Consider the following 25,823-nt stretch of genomic DNA (forward strand, 5'->3'; position numbering starts at 1 on the left):
GGTTGGATGCATGAGACAAGTGCTCGGGCCTGGTGCACTGGGAAGACTCAGAGGGATTGGGTAGAGAGGGAGGTGGGAGGGGGGATCAGGATGGGAAATACATGAAAATCCATGGCTGATTCATGTCAATGTATGATAAAACCCACTACAATATTGTAAAGTAATTAGCCTCCAACTAATAAAAAAAAAAATCTGCAAACTTTCCATAACGCGTCAGATAGTAAATATTTTAGGCTTCTCAGGCCTTACTGTCTCTGTCACACCCACTCTGCTATTGTTGAACAAAAGCAGCCATGGGTGATATGTAAATGACCCAGTTCCACTCTGTTCTAATAAACCATTTACAAAAACAGGTGGTGAGCCAGATTTGCCCCTCAGGAAACAATGTGCCAATCCCTCATCTATATTACTGTCTGCCAAAGGGAGCTCTGTTGCCAGAGATTTCGTAGTCTTAACACAGCCCTCCTTTTTAAAAATAAACTTAGTAAAAAACCAACTCACTATGAGTTGAACACTGGAACCAGGAGGCTATATTTCCCCAAACTGATGAAATCCATTATTGTAGAAGATTGTTTTTTGTATACCCCAGTTTAACCTTGTAACTTTAATATTTACCTTTTTATTACTGAAAAGTAAAAACTTGGTCCCACCAAACATATAAATCACACTAACAACAGTCAGTGCATACTTAGGAGATGTTGACTGCTGTATTTATTCATTTGGAAAATCATGGTGCGTTTTTGGCAAATGTGAAACCACCGAGAATCTTTCTGTAAAGAAACTGTTAGCCTTGTCTATTACTAGTAGTCTGTTACCAAATTGTTTAATCATGTAACACCTAGTTATGTCCCTAGAACCATTATTCAGAAGATCATACTCTGGGGCTGTCCCGTTGTCACTGACTTAGGAGTTCATGCAATTACTTGGCAGCAATTCTGGAAGAACTTAGATCTCTTGCTTATAGAGTCTACTTCTCACCCCCCCCCCCCCCACCCACCCAATATCCTTTCGCTCTTAGCTTAAAGGAAACAGTTTCTACAGTTGACCTGTGAACAGCTTAGGTTTGAACTGTATGAGTCTGCTCAGATGTGAATTTTTTTCTATAAATGTGACACCACTATAGATCTGCAGTTAGCTGAATCCATGGATGCAGAACCCCGGATGCAGGGGGCCCACTGTAAAGTTATACTCTAATTTTTTTTTTTTTAATTAAAAAAATTTTTTTTCCAATGATTTTTTTTTTTCTTAAAGTTATATGTGGATTTTCAGTTGATGGGGAATTGGATTGATGCTCCTAACCCCCAGATTGTTCAGGGATCAGCTGTATTTGGAAAGGAGTTCACAGTTAGAGAAAAGTTGCAAGAAAAAGAGGAATACATCCATGTACACTTATTGTTAACATTGTGTCTCATTTGCTTTTTGCTTTGTCTGTTTTTCCACACACCCTTTCTGTCCTACACATACACACAGACACACAGAAATTTTTTTTTCCCCAAACACACACACGCAGATTTTTTTCCAAACCATTTGAGGTTAGTTGCTTATATCATGGCTCTTTACCCTTAAATATTTTAGCAAGTGTTTCACCTTTTGTGATATAGACATTTTTGAAGATTAGAGTCCCTTTGTTGTTGTTGTTTTTAATAGGATGATCCCATTTTGGGTTTGTCTGATATTTTCTCTATTAGATTCAGGTGTTGCTAGCACATTGTATAAGGGATGCTGTATTCTCATGGTATCACCTCTGGAGACATATAATATTGTTTGCCTCTTGGTGCTGTTAATTCTGGTCATCCAGTCAGGGTGTGGCCTGGTTTCTCCACTGTATAGTTGCTACTTTTCCCTTGCAGCTAATAAGCAATTTTGGGGAACCTACGTCCTTTGGAGAGTGGAGTATCTTCTTACTGACCTTGTTCTTGGTCTTGGTGTGCTTTCCTGCCTGCTCTGCCCTTCCTTTCTGGTTTATGTGAGGCAGGTACTGCAGGGCTGAAGCTCCTGTCAGGAAATTTTTTTCTGGATTCAAGGTTGTTTGGTTTCCAATAAACATCTTAATTGAATAGATATTTAGAAAATCACCTGTATCTCTTTTGTATGTTGCCGTCGTGATATATATGATACCGTCGTCATATACCTGTTTTCAAAGACTCTCTAAGTAGAATTATGAAGAAATGATAGATCTGGGTGGACTTAAAGACAGGGGTGGTGATGGACAGGGAAGCCGAGCGTGCTGCAGTCCATGGGGTTGCAGAGTCGGACACAACTGAGCAACTGAACTGAACTGAAAGATGGTGGGGGGGTGGGGGGCATCACATATAGGTGTAATTGGAAAGTTCTGTTAGACAGTCCCTGTGGCTGGAATGTGGACATTCAGGGTAGAGTGTGGTAAGGTGTTAGACTGGCAAAATTAGCTAGAGCTCAGTCATAAAGGACTCCATTTGCCTTGCCAAGACCGTAAAGGCAACAGAAAGCCAATGATTAAGTGTGAGAGTGTGGACAACCGGGGAAGCCCTCTTCCTCTTTTAGAAAGACCACTGGCAGTAGCCGCAGAAGGAAGTGGACAGTAGTGTGATGCTGGAGGTAAGAAGGCTGACTTCAGCCTGGCTGTGACAGTGGGATGAGAAGGCACTAAAAAACTTAGACGTAAGATGAAGAAATTGATAGGATCTGGTGCCTGATTTGAAAACAGGGACATAGGTAGCAAAAGGGAACTGGAAAAATAAAGGCTTCCTGGGTGACTGGATGTATGATGGTGTGATTCACAAAAATTGATAGTACACGAGGAGGGACAGATTTGGAGAGTTGGCAGGTGGGCAGTTGATGTTACATGAGATATATCTATACATGTGCCTAATGTTCAACAGAAATATGGGCTAAAGAGGAAGATTCTGAATTTGTCATCAGTATAGAGATGGTAGTTAAAGCCGTGATTGTGGATGAAGTTGCAGGAGTGAATATGTAAAGGGCTAAGGACCAAGCCGTGGTATGGCGTCTGCCTATATTAGGTTATATAAGCATGTTTAGTTTTAGGTCAGTTTGAACTGGATGTTCAGTTTATTCAGTATGGTTGTTTTAGGGTGCTAATCTTTGTATTTTATTTGAATGTGTGCATAAAAAGGTATTAAATAACAGCAGATTACTGGTTCTCTGGGGGTGCATTGGAGGTATAGAAATCCTCAGCATAAAGTTTGACACTACTGGCAACCTGCGTCATAAGGGATGTCAGGGGTACAAGTAGGGGATAAGAAAGTACTAAATTGACAGTTATTTCACACTGAAGAGAAATAACAAGACTGGAGTGTTTCACCCGTACCTCAGCAAAGGTCTTCCTTTACTGTTTCATTATCTACAAATAAAACTAATTTCAGAGTACAGTAGTTGGGAGAAGTAGAGAGTAATATAGACTGAGAATCTTTTACCATTCATTTCTTGCAGAAAATGTAAGTATCGAACTGCTCTTTTTCTTGCCAGATAGTCTGATCTGTCGTCAGCTATTTTAACTTTTTATCCTGAGTATTCTAAGTACAAAAGCAAAGTGCATTTGTCTTTTTTATGTTTTTGCTTTTATGAAATTTAATTTTTTTAATGAAATATCTGTCTTAACCAGAACAGTTTGTGGACATTAAATAACTTGTGTAATTTCACTGGCTCATTTATTCAACAAATTTTTACTGTTTACTTGTATGTGTTAGGCACAATTCTGGATTTGGGGTAAACAAAGCAAAAAATTCCTACCTTTGTGGATCTTATATTCCGGGAAGAAGAACAGATAATGAATAAAACAATAAGTAAATTCAGTAGTCTATGAGGAAGCAGGTGCTATCCAGGAAAATAAAGCAGAGCTGGGGAATACAGTAGGATTGAGGGGATTTTTGCAACATTTTATTATGAAAAAGTAGGATTTTTGCAACATTTTATTATGAAAAATTTCAAAGATACAGTGAGGTTTCAAGAATTTTATAGTGACCACCCACATTCCCAGTAGCTGGATTCCACCATTAACATTTTACTCTACTTGCTATCTCTTCATCTGTCAGTCCTTATCTTTTAAGGCATTTTGAAGTCAATTATAGGCATCAGTGCACGTATCCCTAAATAATTTCAACATACATATCATTTGTTAGAGTTCAGTATTGACTATTTTTTCTTTTCAGTTAAAATTTACATGCAAAGAAATTCACAAATACTTAGTGTATGTTAGCTGGATTTTAACAAGTTCTCATGGTTGACATGGAGCATTACCATTCCCTTCCCCATTCAGCCTTTGGCTCCACGCGTCAGAAGGAGCTACTAGGTTTTTTGTTTTTGTTTTCTTCGTACCGTAGATTAATTTTGCTTGTTTTTAAACATCACATAGATGGACTCAGAGTATGGACTCTTGTGCAAAGCTATTTCCCTTCACCCTAGTGTTTTTGAAACTTACTTGAGTTGTGGGTATGTGGTTTATTCCTCTTTGTTGCTGGGTGGTCCTCTATTGTGTTACTAAACCACAGTTTGTGCACCAGTCCTCCTGAGGATGGACACTTGGGCTGTTTCCATTTTGAGGCTATTGTGAATAAAACCATTTGAAATTCTGATCCAGGTCTTTTTGTGGCCCTGTTTTCATTTCTCCTGGGTGAATGCCTCGGAGTGGGATGGCTGAGCCGTGTGGAATGTGTGTGTTTCGTTTCATGAGATCTGGCACCCCTTTTTCTCACTGATATGTGTGCAGTTGAAGTTGTTCCTCATCCTTACCATTGTACGATGTTGTCAGCCTTTTCAGTTATAGCCATTCTGGAGGGTGCAGAGTGGGAGAGCTGGTAAAGAATTGTCTGCAAAGGGGACTTTTGAATCAGGAGTTGAAATTGAGGAAGCAAGCTAATTTCTTACAAGTTTGACAAAGAGTGAGGAATCCACTTTGACGAGAGCAGAGTGAGTGAAGAGGAGCATGATGCCCGAGAGCAGCAAGGAAAGGGGAATGCTATCCTACTGGACCTTGTAAGCAGTTTTAAGAACTTTGGCTCTTTTTCTGAACGAGGGTGGGGAATAATTGGAATATTTTGATGGAAGTATGGCATGGCCTGACTTACCTATTTTTAACAGATTAGTTTGTTTATTCCCATGAAGACAGACGAAAGTAGAAGAGAAATCAGTCAGGAGGCTGTAATGAGCCAGGCAGGAACTGGGTGTTTGGATGGAGGACCTGGGAGCCCCCGCTGGCGCCCTAGACATTGCTGGCTGGTTCTTCAAGGTGTCACTAGGAGACAGGAGAGAAAGTGATTCAGCTCTCCAGTAGCAAAAAGGCATGGCTCTCCATGCATAAATAATCAGGGGTTTAAACTTCTTAAGTGGCTTCTTACAAATGAGTCATCACTTATTTCCCCATAAGGAGTCTTACACAATATTGTTGCTTTTAATAAGCTATTTTAAATTCAGTAACCTAAAAGGTGTAAATGTGGTCTTAATTGTTGTTATGGCTAACTGTTAAAGCCATTATTTGCTTAAATAAATAATGAATAAGTGAATATAATTAAATCTTTGCATAGGAATTTGCACAGTACAACCTTGAATGATTGTTTCTGGTTTGGTAATGTTTATTAGAACTTCCTATAGAGCAGATAGAAATACCTTTTTCCAATTTAGACTTATCTTCATTTTTCTATAATGATATTTTATAAAATATTGAGTGCCTGCAGTAAAGCAAAATATAGTTCTAGATGCTAAGTAGATTACAAAGATAATTTAGTTCAAATTCTTTGAAGAATTGAGGCCCCCAATACTATAAGAGGATACATCTTTTAAAGGAAAAAATAGACAGTTTAGTTAGACTAGCATCTGTCTTAAGGAGCTCACATTTTGGAGATCAGTGTGTAAATGAATAAATGATTACAGCACAATTTCCTAAGTAGAGAATGTAGTACTATAGGAGGCAGAAGAAAGGTCATTTTAAAGCAGGTTTTGAAGAACAAGAAGAAATTTGAGGGGCTTGGGGTGAACCGTGGTGAATGGTAGTCCATCCCAATGAACAAAGGCACAGAACAGATGTTGAAGACACACTTACAGTATTTCCCTTCAGATGGATTTTATCTACAGATAGCAACTGTCACTCTTAAGTGACTCAATAAAAATGATATTTTCTAATTCCTCGAATATGTGATATGCCTGTCTATGACCAGTTAGCCATTTTGGATTAACTGCCAATGCATTTATCAATCAAAAAAGACTATTAAAAGCCACCTGTTAAGGCAAAAATTTTCTGGGGTAAGCAAAAATAACAAAGAAGGGGAGGTAAAAGAAGAGAAATTAACAGAGGGGAAAGATGGGTAAGAAAAATATATATATTATATATTACAAATTAAAAAATAAGTAGCAGAGTGACCTGCTGGACTTGGGAGGAAGTCCCACACTCTTTCAGTGCACTCGGTGAGCAGAAGTAACAAAAGTGGATATTTGGAGCCCACGATTGCAGGGTTCGTGGAGACACAAAGATTGTTCGGTCTTTTCTGATCCTCCTTTTCATTGTTCACATTGCTATAGATAGAAAACGTTATCTATAATTACTTGCAGTGTGAGAAACTTTTAAAGTAACTTGCTTAATAAGTTACAATTCATCTGATTCCATTTTATATGATTGAATATTAAAAGATTTTTTAGATTATTTAATTGTATATACTTTTTTCCCTGTAAGATCAGATTTGAGAACTGTGCCTCTGTTATTTCATGAAAAATTGCAATTGTTCTTGGTGCGTTGGTGATTAACTCTGAAACTGAAACTGAGCCTAATATTATAAATATTCTTTAACATAAAGAAACTTTACCGTCCTAAGGTGCCAGACTAGTAAATGGTCTTCAAACACAGCTATTACTTTTCTTAAAATGATCTCTTAACTCCTGTTCTTACAGATTTTGGCTTAAATCTCACTTTTCGCTAGTGAAAATGATACTCTCCTTGAAATCCGTTTCTTATTTATATTTCCCATAACTCACTGTACTTTTCCTTCATAGCACTTATCACACTTTGCAATTTTTCCTAGGACTGTTTTATTAGTGTCTGTCATCCCTACTACAATGTCAGGAACCATGTCTGTTTTATTTACCATTGTGTTCTCGGGCCAAGCACACTGTTGGCACTTAGTAAATACAGACTAAATTAATGAGCAGACTCTAGCCCTGCTCTTATGCTCTGTATTTCTAGTTGTTGTCCTGAACCAGCATTTCCCACACTGTATTACTGAAGTGCTTCATGAACTGTTAATAGATTCTGAAAAAAATGATTCTGTGGTCGTAAATTTGGTACGACTGAACCCTCCCTCATGAGCAACCACAGTTTACATTAGCATGTTTAAAACTTTCATCCCTAAAGTTAAACAATCCAGTGTTCTTTCTGTCTCTCTCTCTTTTTTTTTAAACTGTCAGACTCTTAATTAGACTACCTGTTGATAATCTGAAATTAAGTATTCTAGTGAACAGAGTTGGGGCAGGCTGGCTTACTCAGTGCTACAGGTAGATGTATTTAAAAGTTTCATTTGACAGATACTATCTTCCAGGAACATCTGACTTTTTATATAATTGTAATTTAGGATAGGATCATCTTAGATATTTAGTCAGAGCATTCAGTCTGTAATTATTGGATTCACAGTTCATCTTATTCTAATTTATCTCATGTGTTACTTGGCTTCACCATTTTACTATAATCTTCCTACTCAAAGCAAAAATTTCATTTTCACTTAAAATTGAAATGTTACTTTAACATAATGTTTTTTTTTTTTTTCCTTAGAAATAAGTGTATATAGTTTGGGGTTTTAAGAATAACTTTCTTTGCATGCAAGTATAATTTTTACTCTTGAACTAAATTTGACTTTAATGGGAAGGGTTTTGCTGAACTAAATAAATTGTGTTTTTTAGAAATTACCTTTGTTTCAGAAAACCATGTAGTGAGATGTACTCAATTTTTCTGTGTGTGTCAAAAAGAACTAAAAAAGAATTTTAGAAAATAAGGAAAATAAAATCATAGAAATGTTTCAAAATTGTGTCACCTGGAGGTGATCTGTTAACTGGTGTACATACTTTGAAATTTGACGGGAATGTGTGCACGCTTGCACCTTTGTACTCTGTGTGTTTATGTATATTCACAAATACCTACATACATATTCATTTATTCAATACATATTTAAGCACCATGCATTGTGCCTGGCACTATTTTGGGGTGGCAGTTTAGCAGTGAACAAAGTGGACAAAAATCCCTGTCCTCATGATGCTTAGTTTGGGATGGGAAGGAAGTGATGACACCAGCAAACAAACCAAATATATGACATGTCAGAGGACAGTAAATGCCGTGGGAAAATACAGCAGGTAAATGAGTAAAAGAGTGTAGAGAGGATTGTGTTCAGCTACTTGTAGACTTTTTGCTATGGTTGTGTACGTTCAATTATGTCTTTTTCTTTTAAAAAAGACAAATATCTTGAACATACAGTTTTCAGATCTCTTTTTACTTAATAAGTTGATGGATTTTTCCATCTCATTAAATATTATTCTCAAAGCTAGTGGAGATGATGGAATTCCAGTTGAGCTCTTTCAGATCCTAAAAGATGATGCTGTGAAAGTGCTGCACTCAATATGCCAGGAAATTTGGGAGACTCAGCAGTGGCCACAGGGCTGGAAAAGGTCAGTTTTCATTCAATCCCAAAGAAAGGCAATGCCAAAGAAGGCTCAAACTACTGCACAATTGTACTCATCTCACACGCCAGTACAGTAATGCTCAGAATTCTCCAAACCAGGCTTCAACAGTACATGAACCCTGAACTTCCAGTTGTTCAAGCTGGATTTAGAAAAGGCAGAGGAACCAGAGATCAAATTGCCAACATTCGTTGGATCATCGAAAAAGCAAGTGAGTCCCAGAAAAACATCTATTTCTGCTTTGTTGACTATGCCAAAGCCTTTGACTGTGTGGACCAAAACAAACCCTGGAAAATACTTAAAGAGATGGGAATACCAGACCACCTGACCTGCCTCTTGAGAAACCTGTATGCAGGTCAGGAAGCAACAGTTAGAACTGGGCATGGAACAACAGACTGGTTCCAAATAGGAAAAGGAGTACGTCAAGGCTGTATATTGTCACCCTGCTTATTTAACTTCTATGAAGAGTACATCATGAGACACGCTGGACTGAATGAAGCACAAACTGGAGTCAAGATTGCCGGGAGAAATATCAATAACCTCAGATATGCAGATGACACCATCCTTATGGCAGAAAGCGAAGAACTAAAGAGCGTCTTGATGAAAGTGAAAGAAGAATGTGAAAAAGTTGGCTTAAAACTCAGTGTTCAGAAAACTAAGATCATGGTATCCAGTCCCATCACTTCATGGCAAAATAGATGGGGAAACAGTGGAAACAGTGACAGACTTTATTTTTTGAGGCTCCAAGATCACTGCAGATGGTGACTGCAGCCTTGAAATTAAAAGACGCTTATTCCTTGGAAGGAAAGTTACGACCAACCTAGACAGCACATTAAAAAACAGAGACATTACTTTGCCAACAAAGGTCCATCTAGTCGGGGCTATGGTTTTTCCAGTGGTCATGTATGGATGTGAGAGTTGGACTATGAAGAAAGCTGAGTGTCCTAGAATTGATGCTTTTGAACTGTGGTGTTGGAGAAGACTCTTTGAGAGTCCCTTGGACTGCAAGGAGATCCAACCTAAAGGAAAGGAGTCCATCCTAAAGGAATTCAGTCCTGAGTATTCATTGGAAGGACTGATGCTGAAGCTGAAACTCCAATCCTTTGGCCACCTGACGCAAAGACCTGCCCTCATAGGAAAAGACCCTGATGCTGGGAAAGATTGAAGGTGGGAGAAGGGGACGACAGAGGATGAGATGGTTGGATGGCATCACTGACTCAGTGGACATGAGTTTGAGTTAACTCCGGGAGTTGGTGATGGACAGGGAGGCCTGGCGTGCTGCAGTTCATGGACTCACAAAGAGTCAGACACGACTGAGTGACTGAACTGAACTGAAATATTACTTTAAACCACTTAAAGGCTGCACATATTCTGCTTTATAGAAATTGATCTATTTTTTTAGATAAGAACTAGGGTGATCTTTAAACTCTTCAGACACTATCGCTCTTAGTACAAGGATGAATTCTTAACATGCCCATGACTCTGCATGATTTGATGCTGACCGCTCTGTGCGCCCCTCACCACACTCTGGCCACACTGGCACCTGTGTGTGGCCCCTGTCAATCCTCAAGTCCTTGCACATACACAGGGTGACAGTAAATAGGAAAGTTTAAAGTTATGGTTACACCCCAGTTATTGAGGTTTTTCAGGCTTAGACGACCATAATCTATTTGTTGTATATTATACATACCTTGAGTCCTTATGAAGTTCCTTATGAGGAAGATCTCCAGGGGATCTTCCCATCCCAGGGATCAGACCCAGGACTTCCACATTGCAGGTGGATTCTTTACCACTTGAGCCACCAGGGAAGCATGAGGAATTGTGTCAAATATTTTATAAAACAAAAACCATGTGTAAGTTTTTTTAAAAGCAGTATTTACTATAATATTGTTAAACAAAGATTTGATTTCACAATTATAGAAAAATGGATATGAACATCAGGCAAAATCTTTCTACAGAAAGCTGTTAACAGTAGGGAGAATATAAATATTAACAATCATATTAAAATCTCTTCAACTTCTCTAGTAGTGAAAGGTACATTAGTATGTCTCAGGCATTTTATCTTGACCACAGTCCCCTATGATAGATACATAGTGTACACTTAGAGGTAATAAAACTTGCTAGTATAAATATCTTGTCCCAAGCCCCCAAGTCCTAGAACTGATAGATCATGGAGCTGACATACAAGTCCAGAGCACTCCTGATACAACTCCTGTTCTTCACCACCACACTGCAAAACGTCTAAAGGCGTTAGTGGTCCCATTTCATGCTGAGAAAGTAAATTTCATTGTGGTTCATCTAGAAAAATAAATGAAATAGCCCGGAAGTTTTTTAAAAAGAATTGCAAGGAGTGAATTTAATATCTAGAAAGCACTAGTTAATAAGGTGTAGTCTGAGGCTGCGCTTTTAAAAACACGTTAAATAGTGACATAGGCATTTGAATAGAATAAGGAGGAAGAGCTTGGAAATAAATGCAAGAGGAAGTTATAAAGGGACATTATTTAGTCATTAAGGGAAATAGATTATTTTATGCTGGACATTAGGATAGTGGCTTGCTCGCTCTCCTTACACACACAAAATAGCTCAACTATCTCACATGTTCACCTACACAGAGACGTGCTAACTGATTAAGAATAAAATGCAAATTAAGAATAAGGTGCCTTGCTCCCTCACTCGCTCCTTTAGTTTGGTGTAAGTAGAGGGGGCATAGGTCACAAAATTGTTCTTGCAATGTGAGGGTATCTGAGAGGGGAAGAGCACACCTGTGACTGACTTCCCACCTGGGCTCAGACTTCCCTCCAGGGCCAGTGCACTATGACCACAGCCTGCTTCCGGTCACCCCTCTGGCCTCCTTCACACTCAGTTTCTACCAGCTCCCAAGAGCCACGAGGTAGTATGAATCAAAGATCAAATTGAATTATAAAAAGGAACGGTTTTGTTTACATACCCGAGTTTGCAACTGTACAATTTATACCTGTTATTAAGGATGACAGAGTCATCAAGGAAAAGGTTAATAAATTTGACTAGTGGAACTTTCCTACAAGGAAAAAAATTAAATGACCAGTCAGACTTCAGGTAAATATTCGTCAATTTTATTACGCGGGGGCTAATTTCCTTAATGTTGAAAAGGAAAATAATCCACCTATTTAAACATCAATGAGAAAAGGGAAAGGAAGCCTTTTGAAAGTGAACAGATGGCCACATTTAAGGGAAGAAAAACTCACTGTAAAGAAATTAACCTAAAATAACAAGATGGGTGATTTTAAAATTGAAGAGAGATGTTAAGGATTCCTACACAGAGTGATCGGACTAGGTGTTGTCACCGCATGTACCCTGTGAGCACTTGCATCTCTCCTCGTCCTACAGAGGCGCTCATGGGCCCACAAAGGTACCTCCTGTGTATCATAGCAGCATTCAGGGAGAAGGACAGGCCTTTAGATTGTCTCCAGGGTTTGTTTGTTTTACTCTATCAATTAGTGTCTGGTTAAGTAAGTAATGGAGCGTGTATTCCACATCCACAGAGTGAAATGCAATGCTGCTGTTGCACAAATTGTAGTAAAAGTATCAGTATGGAAAATTCTCCAGGATATGTCAAGGGGATAGGTGAGGGTATGTCAGGTTGCTCAGAAGACTCCTAGGTGTGAATTGAAATCTTCGTATACATAAAGTTACCAGAGGCTACTGATGAAGACTGAAATTTTTTGTCTTCATACTGTTGGAATTTTTTCATCCCTGAACTTGTATATAAATATTTTAAAAATTAGTATTTTTAAAACTTTTAATTTAAAATTTAATTTAATGAAATGTTTACCAAAATTCAGTGATGATAGGGGTGGGTGAGAACAGGTACTTTTATGGCAGCTGGTAAAAAAATCTTTCTGTGTGGCAACTCAACCAAAGCTCTTTTTGAGCACCTGTTACGTGCCAGGCATTATACTAAACATCTAATGTGCATTTATATTACTTAAATCTTTCCAGCCAACCCTGTAAGATTCTATTTTTCATTTAATGGAGGAAACAGATTTAGAGGAATGAAGTGTCTTTCCAGGAGTCACAAACCCTGGAGTGGGTTGCCATTCATTTCCTTCTCCAGTGCGTGAAAGTAAAGTCGCTCAGTCGTGTCCGACTCTTAGCGACCCCGTGGACTGTAGCCTACCAGACTCCTCTGTTCATGGGATTTTCCAGGCAAGAGTACTGAAGTGGGATACCATTGCCTTCTCCACCCTATACTTTACTACTGTTCAAAAAGGGATCTGGAAATTCATAAGAAAGGTTATTACTTGGGACAAAAGACCAGGTTTGAATCTGTGTCAGTTTCATCAACTAAAAATGGAGAAAATAATCTGTACCCTTCTTTGGAAAGATCATGTTAGTTCATTTGTATGACATTTCTGAAGCACTGTATGAATAAGTGATTATAATCCACAAAATACTTTTTATACATAGCCTGCTTTCTTCATACAATAAGTTCAAATGTTTTACCCCTGTTTTTAAAAAAAATTCATCTGCAAAGTGCAGACTTTAAGTAACAGCTTTCGTCAGCTTTTTTTTTATTCTTATATAATTTAACCCTCAATTTCAGTGTAGTGTCTTTTCTTAAATTGAAATACACAGTGTAGCTAACCAATTCTTGTTTATACTCAAAATGTTTTCACCACAACTATATTGTTAGCATCCTTAGAAGGCTACGAAAAATCTCTCTACTTTAAAAATAAGTGAACAAGAAACTTCTTCATAAGGCTGTATGTTCTGATTGCTCATTTTTTAATGTGTAAATGTACCTGTTTCTCCCTCTTTCTAGGAACACCATCTTCAGCGGGCTATTTCAGCACAGCAGGTGTATGGCGAGAAGAGGGATAACATGGTTATACCAGTCCCAGAAGCAGAAAGTAACATCGCTTACTATGAGTCTATATATCCTGGGGAATTCAAGATGCCAAAGCAGCTCATTCACATACAGCGTAAGTGATTACTCTCTTGATGACTGTCTCTTGTACTGTGTTCTTATGTAATTCGACAGATTTTTATGTTGATCTGTTTGGGGCCCTTTTATTGACCAGCATCAGCTTGAGAGTTATCAGAGCCATTTTCACCTTTTACACTTGTGCTTGAGATTCCCGCCTGACAAGAAAAAACACATTTTCAGCCAGATTTTTAGCTTCATCTCAACATGGGATCTTCTGCTACTGTAGATGAGTGGGATAAACAATATACCTTTAGACGTAGAAATCATTTTCTTACTGTTCAGAAATAGTAATACTAATTGCCTTAAAGAATTTCTTAGAAGTCAAAAGTCAACAAACCTTTTCTGTAAAGGGTCAGATTGTGTTTTAAACTTTGTGGGTCATTCAGTCTCTGTCACAACTATTTTGCTCTGCTGTTACAGACAAAATCAGCAATAGACAGTACATAAACAAATGGGCATGGCTGTGTTCCAATAAAACTCTCTTGACAGAAACATGCGTCAATCCAGTGTTGGCCCACACGCCATAGTTTGCCAGCCCCATCTGTGCTTCTGCTTTTTTCTTTCTTGGCCAAGTCCCACAAGTTCATGAGATCTTAGTTCCCTGACCAGGGATCAAACCTGGGCCCTTGGCAGTGAAAGCATGGAGTCCACTGGACCCCCAGGGAATTCTCATGATTTTTTTTTTTTTTTTTTTTAATTTAGTGTCTTAATTGGTAACTTGTGTCACTTGGTACTGATGGAGGTCTTCTTTGGAATTGACCCTTTGAGGGCTTAATCACGTTTGATGATGAACTGCCGAGAGCTTGTAAACCTAGGTGAATTTATCTCCTTCATTTGGTCCCCATCAGTGTAATTGCAGGGTTACTAAGGAAGAGGTGTCACAGCTTTCATTGCTGTCTTGTTGGCCTTTATGATCAAGAGGTTTTTCCAGGGGCCTGCCTGAACTTTTTTCAGAACACTATAAATCTGTTTGGTTTTTATTGTTCTCTCTGTGGACATAGAGCAACTAGCTTTCCCTAGTTTCTTACTTATTAACTACTTTTCTAACTCATTTAACCTTTTCTCCATATGGTCTAATCTTTGTCCTGGATTCTAAGCCTTTTTTAAAAACTATTTCTTAAATATGAAAACCACAAGTAAACATGCCCGTGTTGACTCTGACCAGCTCTGTGTTAACGTCTGATGTTTTTAACTTGTGATGTTTTCACCTTTACCTCCAGCTTGCACCCATTAGGAAAAAAAATTTTCCTTTAGAAAAAAATTTTTTTCCAGTTTATTAAAGGTTACTTTGAAGTAAACCAAACAAATGGCATATGTTTTTCTTGCCTACTTGTGTTTAATTACATATAAAACACAGACATTCTAAACAAAGTTTACCAATAATAGGACCTGAAACTGTAGTTCTCTGGAAAATCATGTCAGTGTGAAATTCCAGAGTGGATCCTTGCTGTATATGTTAACCGGGACCACATTGCATTCCACAGCCACTGGCTGTATTATTTCATGAATGTATCTATAAGGTTAAAACAGGATGGAGCAAGATAAAATTATGTTACTCAATTTACATTATCATTACTATCAGGAAAAAAGCTTCAAATGCTTGTTTTACAAATAGGTGCTTTTCTGTTGATGATTAGAATTCACAAATTCCATTTTATTGGTAGCTTGTGGGTTAAATTGTGGTCAGAAAAGTCAAAAGGTACTATATTTAAAAAGGCATTGACTCTGCTGACATTATAATCAAATAACAGTAATAAAATGGAAGCAGAATTGTAAATTATTTGGGAAAAAAATGTTTTTCATCAGTACAAATTTAGACATATTACATTGGAAAGTTTATAAACACTGTCAGCCAAGTGAGTGTTAGCTGACTTTGAGTTTCTTTTAACATTGTCTTGCATGATTATAGATTCACAGAATATGTGAAGCCTTGTATATTCACCACCACAATTAAGATACTCAGTTATACCATCACCATAAGACTCTACCTTATTGCTCCTTTAAATGCACTCCTAGCCTCTGGCAACCACTCGTCTGTTCTCCATCTTTGTAATTATGTTTGTTGATGAAGGTAACATGAGTGGAATTATCAATGTATATCCTTTTGAGACTGACTTTTTTCCTCTTAGCATAGCCTCCTTGACGTTCATTCAAGCTGTTGCATATATCAGTAGTTCCTTCCTTTCTCTTCCTGAGCAGTCTTCCATAACATGCACTGCAGCAGGTTGCACTGCTCACTCACTGCGAGACACTGGGTCGTTTCCAGATTTTGAGTATTTCAAATAAAGCTGCTCTGAACATTCATGTACAGATTTTTGAGTGAACATAAATCTTTACTTATCTGTGTTAAATACCTATAGTGTAGTTGCTGGGTCATCCATTTTTAGTTTGACAAGAATGTCTACTCTGTATCTCAGAAGGCTATACCTGTTTGCAGTATCATCAGCTGTGTATGTGGGATCCAGTTTCTCCTTTATCCTTGTCAGCATTTGAGGTTATCACTTTTTAATTTTAGCCGTTCTAGTAGGTATGCACTGATGTCTCACTGTACTTTAAATTTGTTTTTTTCTAAGTGACTAATATGTTAAACATCTTTTCATGTGTTTTTTTGCCATCTAGATATCCTTTTTGGTGAAGATTGTGCATGTCTTACTTAATATTTTTAGATTGTTTTAATATTAAGTTTTGAGGATTTTGTTTTGTTTGTGTATTGTAGACACAAGTCTTTGTCATATGTGACTTGGAAATATTTTGTTCCGGTATGTAATTTGTCTTTTCATTCTCTTAAGAGTTTTCCACAGAGTAGAAGTTTTTAATTTTGATGAGATCCATTTAGTATCAACTCCAAGAATAGTCTTTGTTTTGCCCAGGGTCCAAAGATGATTTCCTATGACCTGTTCTAGAAGTTTCACAGTTTCACATTTAAGTGTGTGATCTATTTTGACTGTGAGGTTTAGGTCACAGTGTGTACCCCCACTCCCTATTCTGGGTATCTAATTGCTCCAACACTATTTTTTGAAAAAGTGTTCCCTCCTCGTTGATTGTTTTTGTTTCTTCAGCAGAAATCAGTTATGCATTTTGTTGCAGCTCTGTTTGTGGGTCTGTATTCTACTCCTCTGATCCCTGTGTTTATCCCGAGGTAGCACCGCTATCTCGGTTACTGAAGCTGTATGATAATCCTTAACATAGGGAAATGCTTCCTCCTTTTTTCCCCCGAGATTGTGTTGGTATTCTAGGGCTTTTCCCTGTAAAGATTTCCCTAAAAGTGCCAGTAGAACAAGTTTGTATCTGCAAAGAAACTTGCTATGATTTTGGTAGGAATTGTGTTTAAATCTATAGATCATTGTAGGGAAAATTGACATCTTTTCTGTGTTGAGTCTTCTAGTCCATGACCACAATATGACTCCAAGTATTTAGGTCTTTGATTTCTTTAGATGACACTTTATAATTTTCATCATGAAGATCCATGGTGTTTTGGTACAAATTTTTTTTTTTTTTTAGATTTATACCTGTTTTCTTTGACATAAGTGAAAATGGTATTGCACTTTTGATTTTTGTTTCCACCTGTTTATTGTCAGTATGCAAAAATGCAGTTCAGTTGTATGCTGAGCATGTGTCCTGTGGCCTTAACTGAAATTGCATGTTAGTTCTAGAAGATGTTTGCAGGTTCTTTGGGATTTTCTAAGTGGAGAAAAATCATGTCATAGCCTGCAAATAGAAATGGTTTTGCTTTCCCTTTCCAACCTGTATGTTATTAATTTCTCTTTCTTGCCTTAGTATAATAGTTAGAACTTGAATACAGTGTTAAAGTAAGAATGGTGAGAGCAGACATCCTTGCCTTGTTCCTGATCTTAAGGGAAAAAATTTAGTCTTTCACCATTAAGCATTATGTCACCTGAAGGAGGTTTTTTGTAGTTGCTTCTAGGAGTTTGAGAAAGTTCTCTATTCCTAGTGTATTGGGAGTTTTTATCCTAACTGTTGAATTTGTCAGCTGCTTTTCCTGCATCAGTTAATAAGGTCATGGGATGGTCATGTGATTCCCGCCATGCCCCGCCCCCCCCCACTGCCCCGCCCTTCTTTATCCTCTGATTTGATGGGTTGCTTGGTTGGTCGTCAAATATTGAACCAGCCTTGAATACCTGGAATAAATCACATTTGGCTGTGTGTGTGTGTGTATGTGTGTGTGCGTGTGTGTGTGTGTGTTTTCTCCATACACTGTTGGGTGGGATTTTATTGAGAAGTTTTCCATCTAAATTCGTGAAAGATATTGTTAATCTTTTTGCGAATGTGTGCTCTGTCTTGTCAGGTTTTGGTATCAGAGTAATATTGGCCTCATAAAGCAAGTTAGGTAGTATTTCCTCTTACTTATTTTCTGGAAGAGATTGTGTAAAAGTGATGTTAATTTTTTTAAAATTGATATTGACTTTTAATATAATACAATACACAAGAAAAGGCTAGTTATATTATAAATTTCTGCAAATTGAAATTGAGCATTGAATGCCAGGTAGTCTAATACATTGCTTATGAAGGGTACATTGTATCAAATTATGTATATAGACTGGTTCATTTCAATTCTTATAATTTCTATTTTATAAAACTCTTAAGCTAATGTTTACACAGACTATTCCTTGGAGTTTTCAAGGTGATAGTATTGCCTTAAAAAGTAGTGATTAGAAACATTTGAGAATGATTGCATGTTATATTTCCCTCTCTACCCCAGAGTTATAATACATATTATTCTGTTTGTAGGCTGTGGGAACCTTGCAGTTAAAAAGGAAAGTTTATTTTAACTCAGCATTTTTCAAATGTATTCTTTACACGTTATCTGTTAACATTTCATTGAACATTTATTTGGACTATCTCAACGTTATTCTTGTCTTTCATAGGTTTAGGAAAGAGACCATAATTTTCTCCCTTTTATCCTATCAGAGCAGTGAAGGAAGAAACCTGTTTTAAAACTATTATCCCCTGCTTTATTTCCAAACTGTTGATACTTCCTCAGCTATTTGAGAGTGTTATTCAACATCTCCTGGTCCAAAGGGTCTTAATGTTGTTTCTCTTTTGATTGGTGATCTGGAAGCTTCTAGATGTCCAAAATCACTGCAGATGGTGACTGCAGCCATGAAATTAAAAGACGCTTACTCCTTGGAAGGAAAGTTATGACCAACCTAGACAGCATATTAAAAAGCAGAGACATTACTTTGCCAACAAAGGTCCGTCTGGTCAAGGCTATGGTTTTTCCAGTGGTCATGTATGGATGTGAGAGTTGGACTATAAAGAAAGCTGAGCACCAAAGAATTGATGCTTTTGAACTGTGGTGTTGGAGAAGACTCTTGAGAGTCCCTTGGACTGCAAGGAGATCCAACCAGTCCATCCTAGGGGAGATCAGTCCTGGGTGTTCATTGGAAGGACTGATGTTGAATCTGAAACTCCAATACTTTGGCCACCTGATGCGAAGAGCTGACTCATTTGAAAAGACCCTGGATTCTGGGAAAGATTGAGGGCAGGAGGAGAAGGGGATGACAGAGGATGAGATGGCTGGATGGCATCACTGACTCAATGGACATGAGTTTGGGTGGACTCTGGGAGTTGGTGATGGACAGGGAGGCCTGGCGTGCTGTAGTCCATGGGGTTGCAAAGAGTTGGACACAACTGAGCGGCTGAACAGAACTGAGATTGTACAGCTAGGACTTCTTTCTTATTCACACTGTAAGAAAGGACAAAACAGTTCTGTCCAGAATGCTGCTGCTGCTGCTGCTGCTAAGTCGCTTCAGTCGTGTCCAACTCTGTGCGACCCCATAGACGGCAGCCCACCAGGCTCCGCCATCCCTGGGATTCTCCAGGCAAGAACACTGGAGTGGGCTGCCATTTCCTTCTCCAATGCATGAAAGTGAAAAGTGAAAGTGAAGTCGCTCAGTCATGTCTGACTCTTTGCGACCCCATGAACTGCAGCCCACCAGGCTCCTCCGTCCATGGGATTTTCCAGGCAAGAGTACTGGAGTAGGGTGCCATTGCCTTCTCAGAATAGGCAGGAACAAATCTCTCCTCCCTTCCCTTCGGATTTGAGTCTCAAGATTCTCTTGGTAATCCTCAAAGGAAATCTCTTTTAAAAGGCAGTCTTGTTGTATATTTGAATATGTGTGTATGTGTGTGTGTAAAGATACAGATCTGTGCATTTCTGGTTCTGTCCACTGGTAAAGCCAAGAAGCAAAAATATTCAGTAGCAATAAGCACATCTAACACCTATTCCCTGGTCCGTAACCATTAAATAGGACCAAGAATATGTGGAGAGATGGCTGATCCCAGGGCTGGGGGAGGGTAAGTCAAGATAAACCTGAACATCTCGTTATGCCAGAAATTAAGAACTCACAAAAATGGCAGAGGCATATCACAGGAGGACATCGGAGTTTCTGCTGGCTAGTTTGGGGTCGTTTTAAGCAATGGAATAGTCAACTATAGTACAGTAATGAATTGTGAACCATTGTAAAAGTAGAAATTCCTGAGTTCCATACTGGTAATAAACAGTGCTAAGTGGTGGAGAAGACTAGTCTCACGGTTTTACAGTAGAGAATGCCAGCCAAGAGCTGAATGGTGCTGTGGCGAAGAGAATGGTGGAGTGAAGGATGTTGGGAGGTTTGGGATGGACATGTACACACTGCTATATTTAAAATGGATAACTGTCAAGATCCTACTCTATAGCACAAAGAACTCTGCTCAGTGTTTTATGTTGGCCTGGATGGGAGGGGAGTTTGGGGGAGAATGGATACATGCATATGTGTGGCTGAGTCCCTTCGCTGTCCACTTGAAACTATCACATCAGCTATATGCCCCAATACAAAATAAAAGTTTTTTTAAAAAAATTAAAATTCAGAGAAACCCAGAAAATAATTTTTGCAATTATATGATCAAGACTGACTCACACAAGAATCACCAGTGTATGTACCTAAGAGGAAATTTTTGATGAGGAGCAGGGTATTTGCATGGCCTTAAGCTCTCCCCACAAACTGCTTATTAGTTACGGGATGGTGGAGGGGGGCATGGGCCGGAGATACACAGTGGAATATTGGGCACTTTCTTGACTGGTGATCAAAATTATGACCACTTATGAGAAACAGATGAACATCGTGTGCCTCTAGATGTGAGACCCTGGTGAGGACCGAGAGTTGAGTGTTCAGTGTGACAGAAATAAATGAGATACAATCCCTCCACTCAAGAAAATTGAGCGTATTCGAATGTTTAGCAAGTAAGATTGTAAAGTATGTGTAACAGTAGTACAAAAGAAGGGGAGTGATCTAGAACAGAAATTTTTAACCTTAGTGCCACAAGCTGTTTTAAGGACATTTGAATTTTCAGCTAATAACTTACGTAAAATACTATATGTTTACACCATGTTTTTCTGGAGAGAGAGGGTTCATAACTTCTAAAAAAGATAAAATAGTTAGGAGCCACTTATTGGGTAGGGGAGCAGTCCAGAAAGGATTCCACAGGAGTTGATGTCAGGTTGAGTTTTGGATGAGTCATTTGTCTGGTGGACCAGGCAGGAAAGAGCTAATATAAAGGCCTGAAGACAGGGAAAGAGGCGCCTGCTGTTTGAAACAAACGGAATTTGATGTTGCTGGGTCATAATGTGCAGATGAGACTAGCAAGGCCCGTCAAAAAGGACCTCATACAGTTGCACAGTTGTGGGTTTGAAGGTGGTGGGAACTTAGGAGGAACTGTTAAAGGAAGGAAAAGGTATGAGACAGATTTCGGTATCAAGCTTCTTAATATTTTACTTACATTATTATCAAACTAGTTTAATTTTGCAAAGTAATTGAACAACATTTCACGGTATAGTATAAAGGAATGGTTCTTGCCTTTTTTTTTTTCCAAATCTTGACAAATTTTGAAAGGGAAATTTTCCTTGAAAGAAAACTTCCCATTTCTCTCACCATGACAATGATTCTCATGAGGGAACAAACCTCAGCAGGAACGAGCTCACTGACAGCTGTTACCCTTATTGGCAGTGGCTAGCACTTCAGCTTTAAATACCACCCCCGAGCTGTCAGTGAAGCGGTTAAATAATTTACAAAATAGGATTTAAGTATTCTAGAAACAATCTTACTTAAAAACCTTATCCTTCTATTATGGTATCAAATCCCATGAAATTGCTGATGTTTTATCAATTTTTGAGCTACAGAATTTTTGTTCAGTTCAGCCCAGCACATTCAACAATCTCTTTCTGCTTTTACTAGTGGGCTTCTACTTTGCTTTGTAGGGTGGGGTCACAGGTCACAGCCAATCTTTTATCGCTTTTAACAGTAAAGATGGTCTTCTTTCTTAAACTTTAAATGCAGGAAACTTAGATTGTTTTCAAGTCTGAAAACAAAATATTTTTAAAAATCTTCCCTGTTTCCCTAGAGATAACCCAGATATCAGTGAGAGGTTTTCTGTCCGCGTTTCCACGCGGTAAATGATCGCGTGTGGTTTCTTCTGTCAGCTTTTAGTTTGGATGCTGAGCAGCCCGATTATGATTTGGATTCTGAAGATGAAGTATTTGTGAATAAACTGAAGAAGAAAATGGACATCTGCCCATTGCAATTTGAGGAGATGATTGACCGTCTAGAAAAAGGCAGTGGTCAGCAGGTACAGCTTCATTGTATATTTAATGAATGTGTATATATATATAAATATCTCTTTGTGTGAAAACAGTGTAAAGTTGGGAAGAGGGTAAGTGAGCAGGCTCTGCAAGCTTGAATTCATATCTCTGTCCATTTCTAGGCTATATAACCTTCAGTAGAAGGTTTAAATTTCTATGTGTGTCTGTGTCCCAATCTGTAAAACAGAGATGATAAACATTACAGCATTGTTGTGAAAATTAAATACAATAATTTACATAAAGCATCTAGCTCATTATCTGACATGTACAAGGTACTCAGCATATTTGCTATTGTTAATACTATTATTCTGATTATTGTCATTTAAATTAGAAGTACTTTTGAACCTTTTCTTTGTATTATGTGAAAATGACATAATGATTTTACATTTAGCCAGTCAGTCTGCAGGAAGCCAAACTACTGCTAAAAGAAGATGATGAATTAATTAGAGAAGTTTATGAATACTGGATTAAAAAGAGAAAAAACTGTCGAGGTCCGTCTCTTATCCCATCAGTAAAACAAGAGAAGCGAGATGGTTCGAGCACAAATGATCCTTATGTGGCTTTTAGAAGACGAACTGAAAAAATGCAGACTCGGAAAGTAAGAAAACCTGGGGAGAGTTTTTGTAATTTTTTTGATGTAAGAAAATTTATTTATAGTTATAAATGCCTCAGCATCAGAAACCTGTTTTGTGTTTAGACAGACTTTCTACATTTTATAATGTAAAATGAATCTGTCTTTAAATTCATTACTGAGTTATTAGTGATATATTTTTTATGTTGTTTCATTAAAAACCATATTCAAAATTGATTTCCTGGTGATCCATGTTCCCTTTCAGTGTCTTTAAATTCTAATCTCACTTTTCAAATATATATATACTCTTATATGTCACCAGCTATACTTAGAAATGCTTACTGACATTAAACAAACAAATTCATACTTGCAGAATCGCAAAAATGATGAAGCCTCTTATGAAAAAATGCTTAAGCTGCGTCGAGACCTGAGCCGGGCTGTTACTATTCTAGAGATGATAAAAAGAAGAGAAAAAAGTAAAAGAGAGCTATTGCACTTAACACTGGAAATTATGGAAAAGAGGTAAAAGTATGTTTTAATAGCATGAGAAGCATGGCACCATTAGAATTTTGTGTAGAAGTCATTTATTTCCTAAGCAGTTTTCTGTAACTCCAGAAATACATTCTTTTAATAATAGTTAGAGACTGTTGAAATATGTGGTGTTGATGTATTTTGTGTAATTTTACATGCCTTCCTCTCTCTAGTTTCACTTTTAAAGTGACTGGTTCAGTAAAATTGTCATGTAGGATACTTCCATTTCAAAATCATTTTCATTTACACTTACTTGAGTTAGTGCAGAGCTGCGAGGGAGAGAACATTTGTCACTTCTAAAGTTTTTATTTTGTTTACTAAATGATACTGAATTTTTTCTTAACACTTGCTGAGATTTTTAACAGAAAAGTATAAAACAGGGATGGGGGAAAGGCCCATATAATCTTAATACCTAGATAATCCTTCAATGCGGCTTCCCCAGTGGCTCAACAGTAAAGAATCCACCTGCAATGCAGGAGACGCAGGTTTGATCCCTGGGTTGGGAAGATCGCCTGAAGGAGGGCGTGGCATTCTACTCCAGTATTCTTGCCTGAAAAATCCCATGGACAGAGGAGCCTGGCAGGCTACAGTTCATGGAGTTGCAAAAGAGTTGGACACGACTGAGCGACTAAATACACACACACAATCCTTCAGCAGAAGCACAGTGAAAACTTCAGGCTACACTGCCCTGTTTCCAGGTCTCTATTCCCAAAGGAAATCACTATTCAATTTCTTATGATTCATTACAGAAAAATTAGTTTTATGGCACAGCAATTCAAATTAGCAGAAAGTTCCTCTGTACCGTTTCAGGCATGAATTGCAACATCTCCACCAAAGCTGTCACCAGAATTGCTATGTTAAAATTAAATCCCCCTCTCCCCGGCCATGGTTATCTGTTAATGGTGGCATGATAAAGCCATGAGCCAAAAAGTAAAAGAAAGAAGCAATAGGAATTACATAATCTTTACTTTTAATAAGCATTCATCAAGTAGTTTACCTGTAATCTTACCTTAAGTTTCATCAGGGTTATAGTTAATATCTGAGTTAGTTATTAGTCATCATGACGGTAAGTGCTTACAAGAACTAACTCTAAACCTTTTCTTACCATTTCAGGTATAATTTGGGTGACTACAGTGGGGAGATCATGTCTGAGGTCATGGCTCAGAGGCAGCCAGTGAAGCCCACGTACACCATTCCCCTCATCCCCATCGCCAACAGCAGTCAGTTCAAACACCAGGAGGCGATGGACGTGAAGGAATTTAAAGTTAATAAGGTGATCAAAATGTTTGTGATTTTTATCATTAGAATCAGAGTAAAAAGGAGGAATTTGTTTATAAACTCTACCATGAAAGCCAGTTTTTAAGACTGGTCTATAGATATAGCAGTAGAAATTGTAAAGAGAGATACCTTATAGTTTCATTAACTTTTCTTTAAAAACCATAGTGCCATAAACTTCATAAAGCTTGATATAAATACTTAGCATATTTACACAAGCAAGATACTTGCCATGATCTGTTTCTTCCTACCAAATACCACTTTTGCCTCTGATCTTCCTTGCCTGTTGCCTCCTCCTCAGATTCATATCTCTCCTCACTTCTGCCCTCCCCGGCCATGTGTATTTCTGACGTGCAGCTGTATTCCTCACTCTTGCCTGTGTATATTATCCCTGTGTTGTTTCCCGCTTTAGTGATTTCATATCTTTATCCTTTAAAACTGCTCACCATTTGCTTTCATTGTAGAGCTAGCAAGTCTTTACTACTCTTTATTTTTTTAATGCCTCAGTACTATGGATTTGTTTTCACTATGTTAACAGTTACCTGAAGCTTGTTTTGTGTATATGTTCTCATTATTACTTTCCCAGTGTTGATTTGTTAATTCTTTAGGATGAAGACTAAAAGTTCCTTTTAAAAAATTCTCTCCTAGAATTTTTGTAGAAAGTTAAGAAAAAGATATCAAAGCCAACAGTAAATACTAATTGTAGTTTAAGGATTTCAGGAGAGCTTCTCTTCTTTTTACTTTAATTGAAGCAAAGTATTTTAGGATGTTTAGGTTGTAGGAACATACTCATGTTTTCACAGAGAACAACCTCTAAGACTTTTACATTAGAAAATGACAAGATGTAAGGGTCTTATATCTCCTATGAGTTCATGTTAGCAGTAAACTTATTTTTAAAACTTCCCCCAAACTTTGAGTTTGTTGACCATGGTTTCTGGTGTTTAATTCATGACTGTATTGCAGCAAGATAAGGCCGATCTTATCCGACCTAAACGTAAATATGAAAAGAAGCCCAAAGTCTTACCTTCGTCTGCTGCTGCTGCTCCTCAACAGGCCAGCCCCACCACGCTGCCAGTCTTCAACGCTAAAGACCTGAACCAGTATGACTTCCCCAGCTCAGACGAAGAGCCTCTCTCCCAGGTAAGTGCAAGGATTTTCTCTGAATGCAGATGAGGAACATAGGAAGGCAC

The 25,823-nt window shown here is 38.0% G+C and overlaps 1 protein-coding gene across 4 annotated transcripts in view; it reads left to right on the forward strand.

Moving 5' to 3' along the window:
- Positions 1–25,823, forward strand: part of EPC1 (enhancer of polycomb homolog 1) — a 95,152-nt gene that overhangs the window by 54,196 nt on the left and 15,133 nt on the right. For 3 of the 4 annotated variants that reach the window (XM_061126326.1, XM_061126322.1, XM_061126323.1), the window contains exons 2-7: positions 13,454–13,613; positions 22,098–22,243; positions 22,648–22,854; positions 23,201–23,349; positions 24,472–24,631; positions 25,597–25,773. In XM_061126326.1, coding sequence (XP_060982309.1) covers positions 13,454–13,613; positions 22,098–22,243; positions 22,648–22,854; positions 23,201–23,349; positions 24,472–24,631; positions 25,597–25,773 — 999 coding nt within the window. The remainder of the gene's footprint in view (positions 1–13,453; positions 13,614–22,097; positions 22,244–22,647; positions 22,855–23,200; positions 23,350–24,471; positions 24,632–25,596; positions 25,774–25,823) is intronic. The other variant, XM_061126324.1, reaches the window with a different exon arrangement.

The sequence above is a fragment of the Dama dama genome, chromosome 23 (genome assembly GCF_033118175.1).
Source record: "Dama dama isolate Ldn47 chromosome 23, ASM3311817v1, whole genome shotgun sequence".
In the NCBI taxonomy this organism is placed as follows: domain Eukaryota; kingdom Metazoa; phylum Chordata; class Mammalia; order Artiodactyla; family Cervidae; genus Dama; species Dama dama.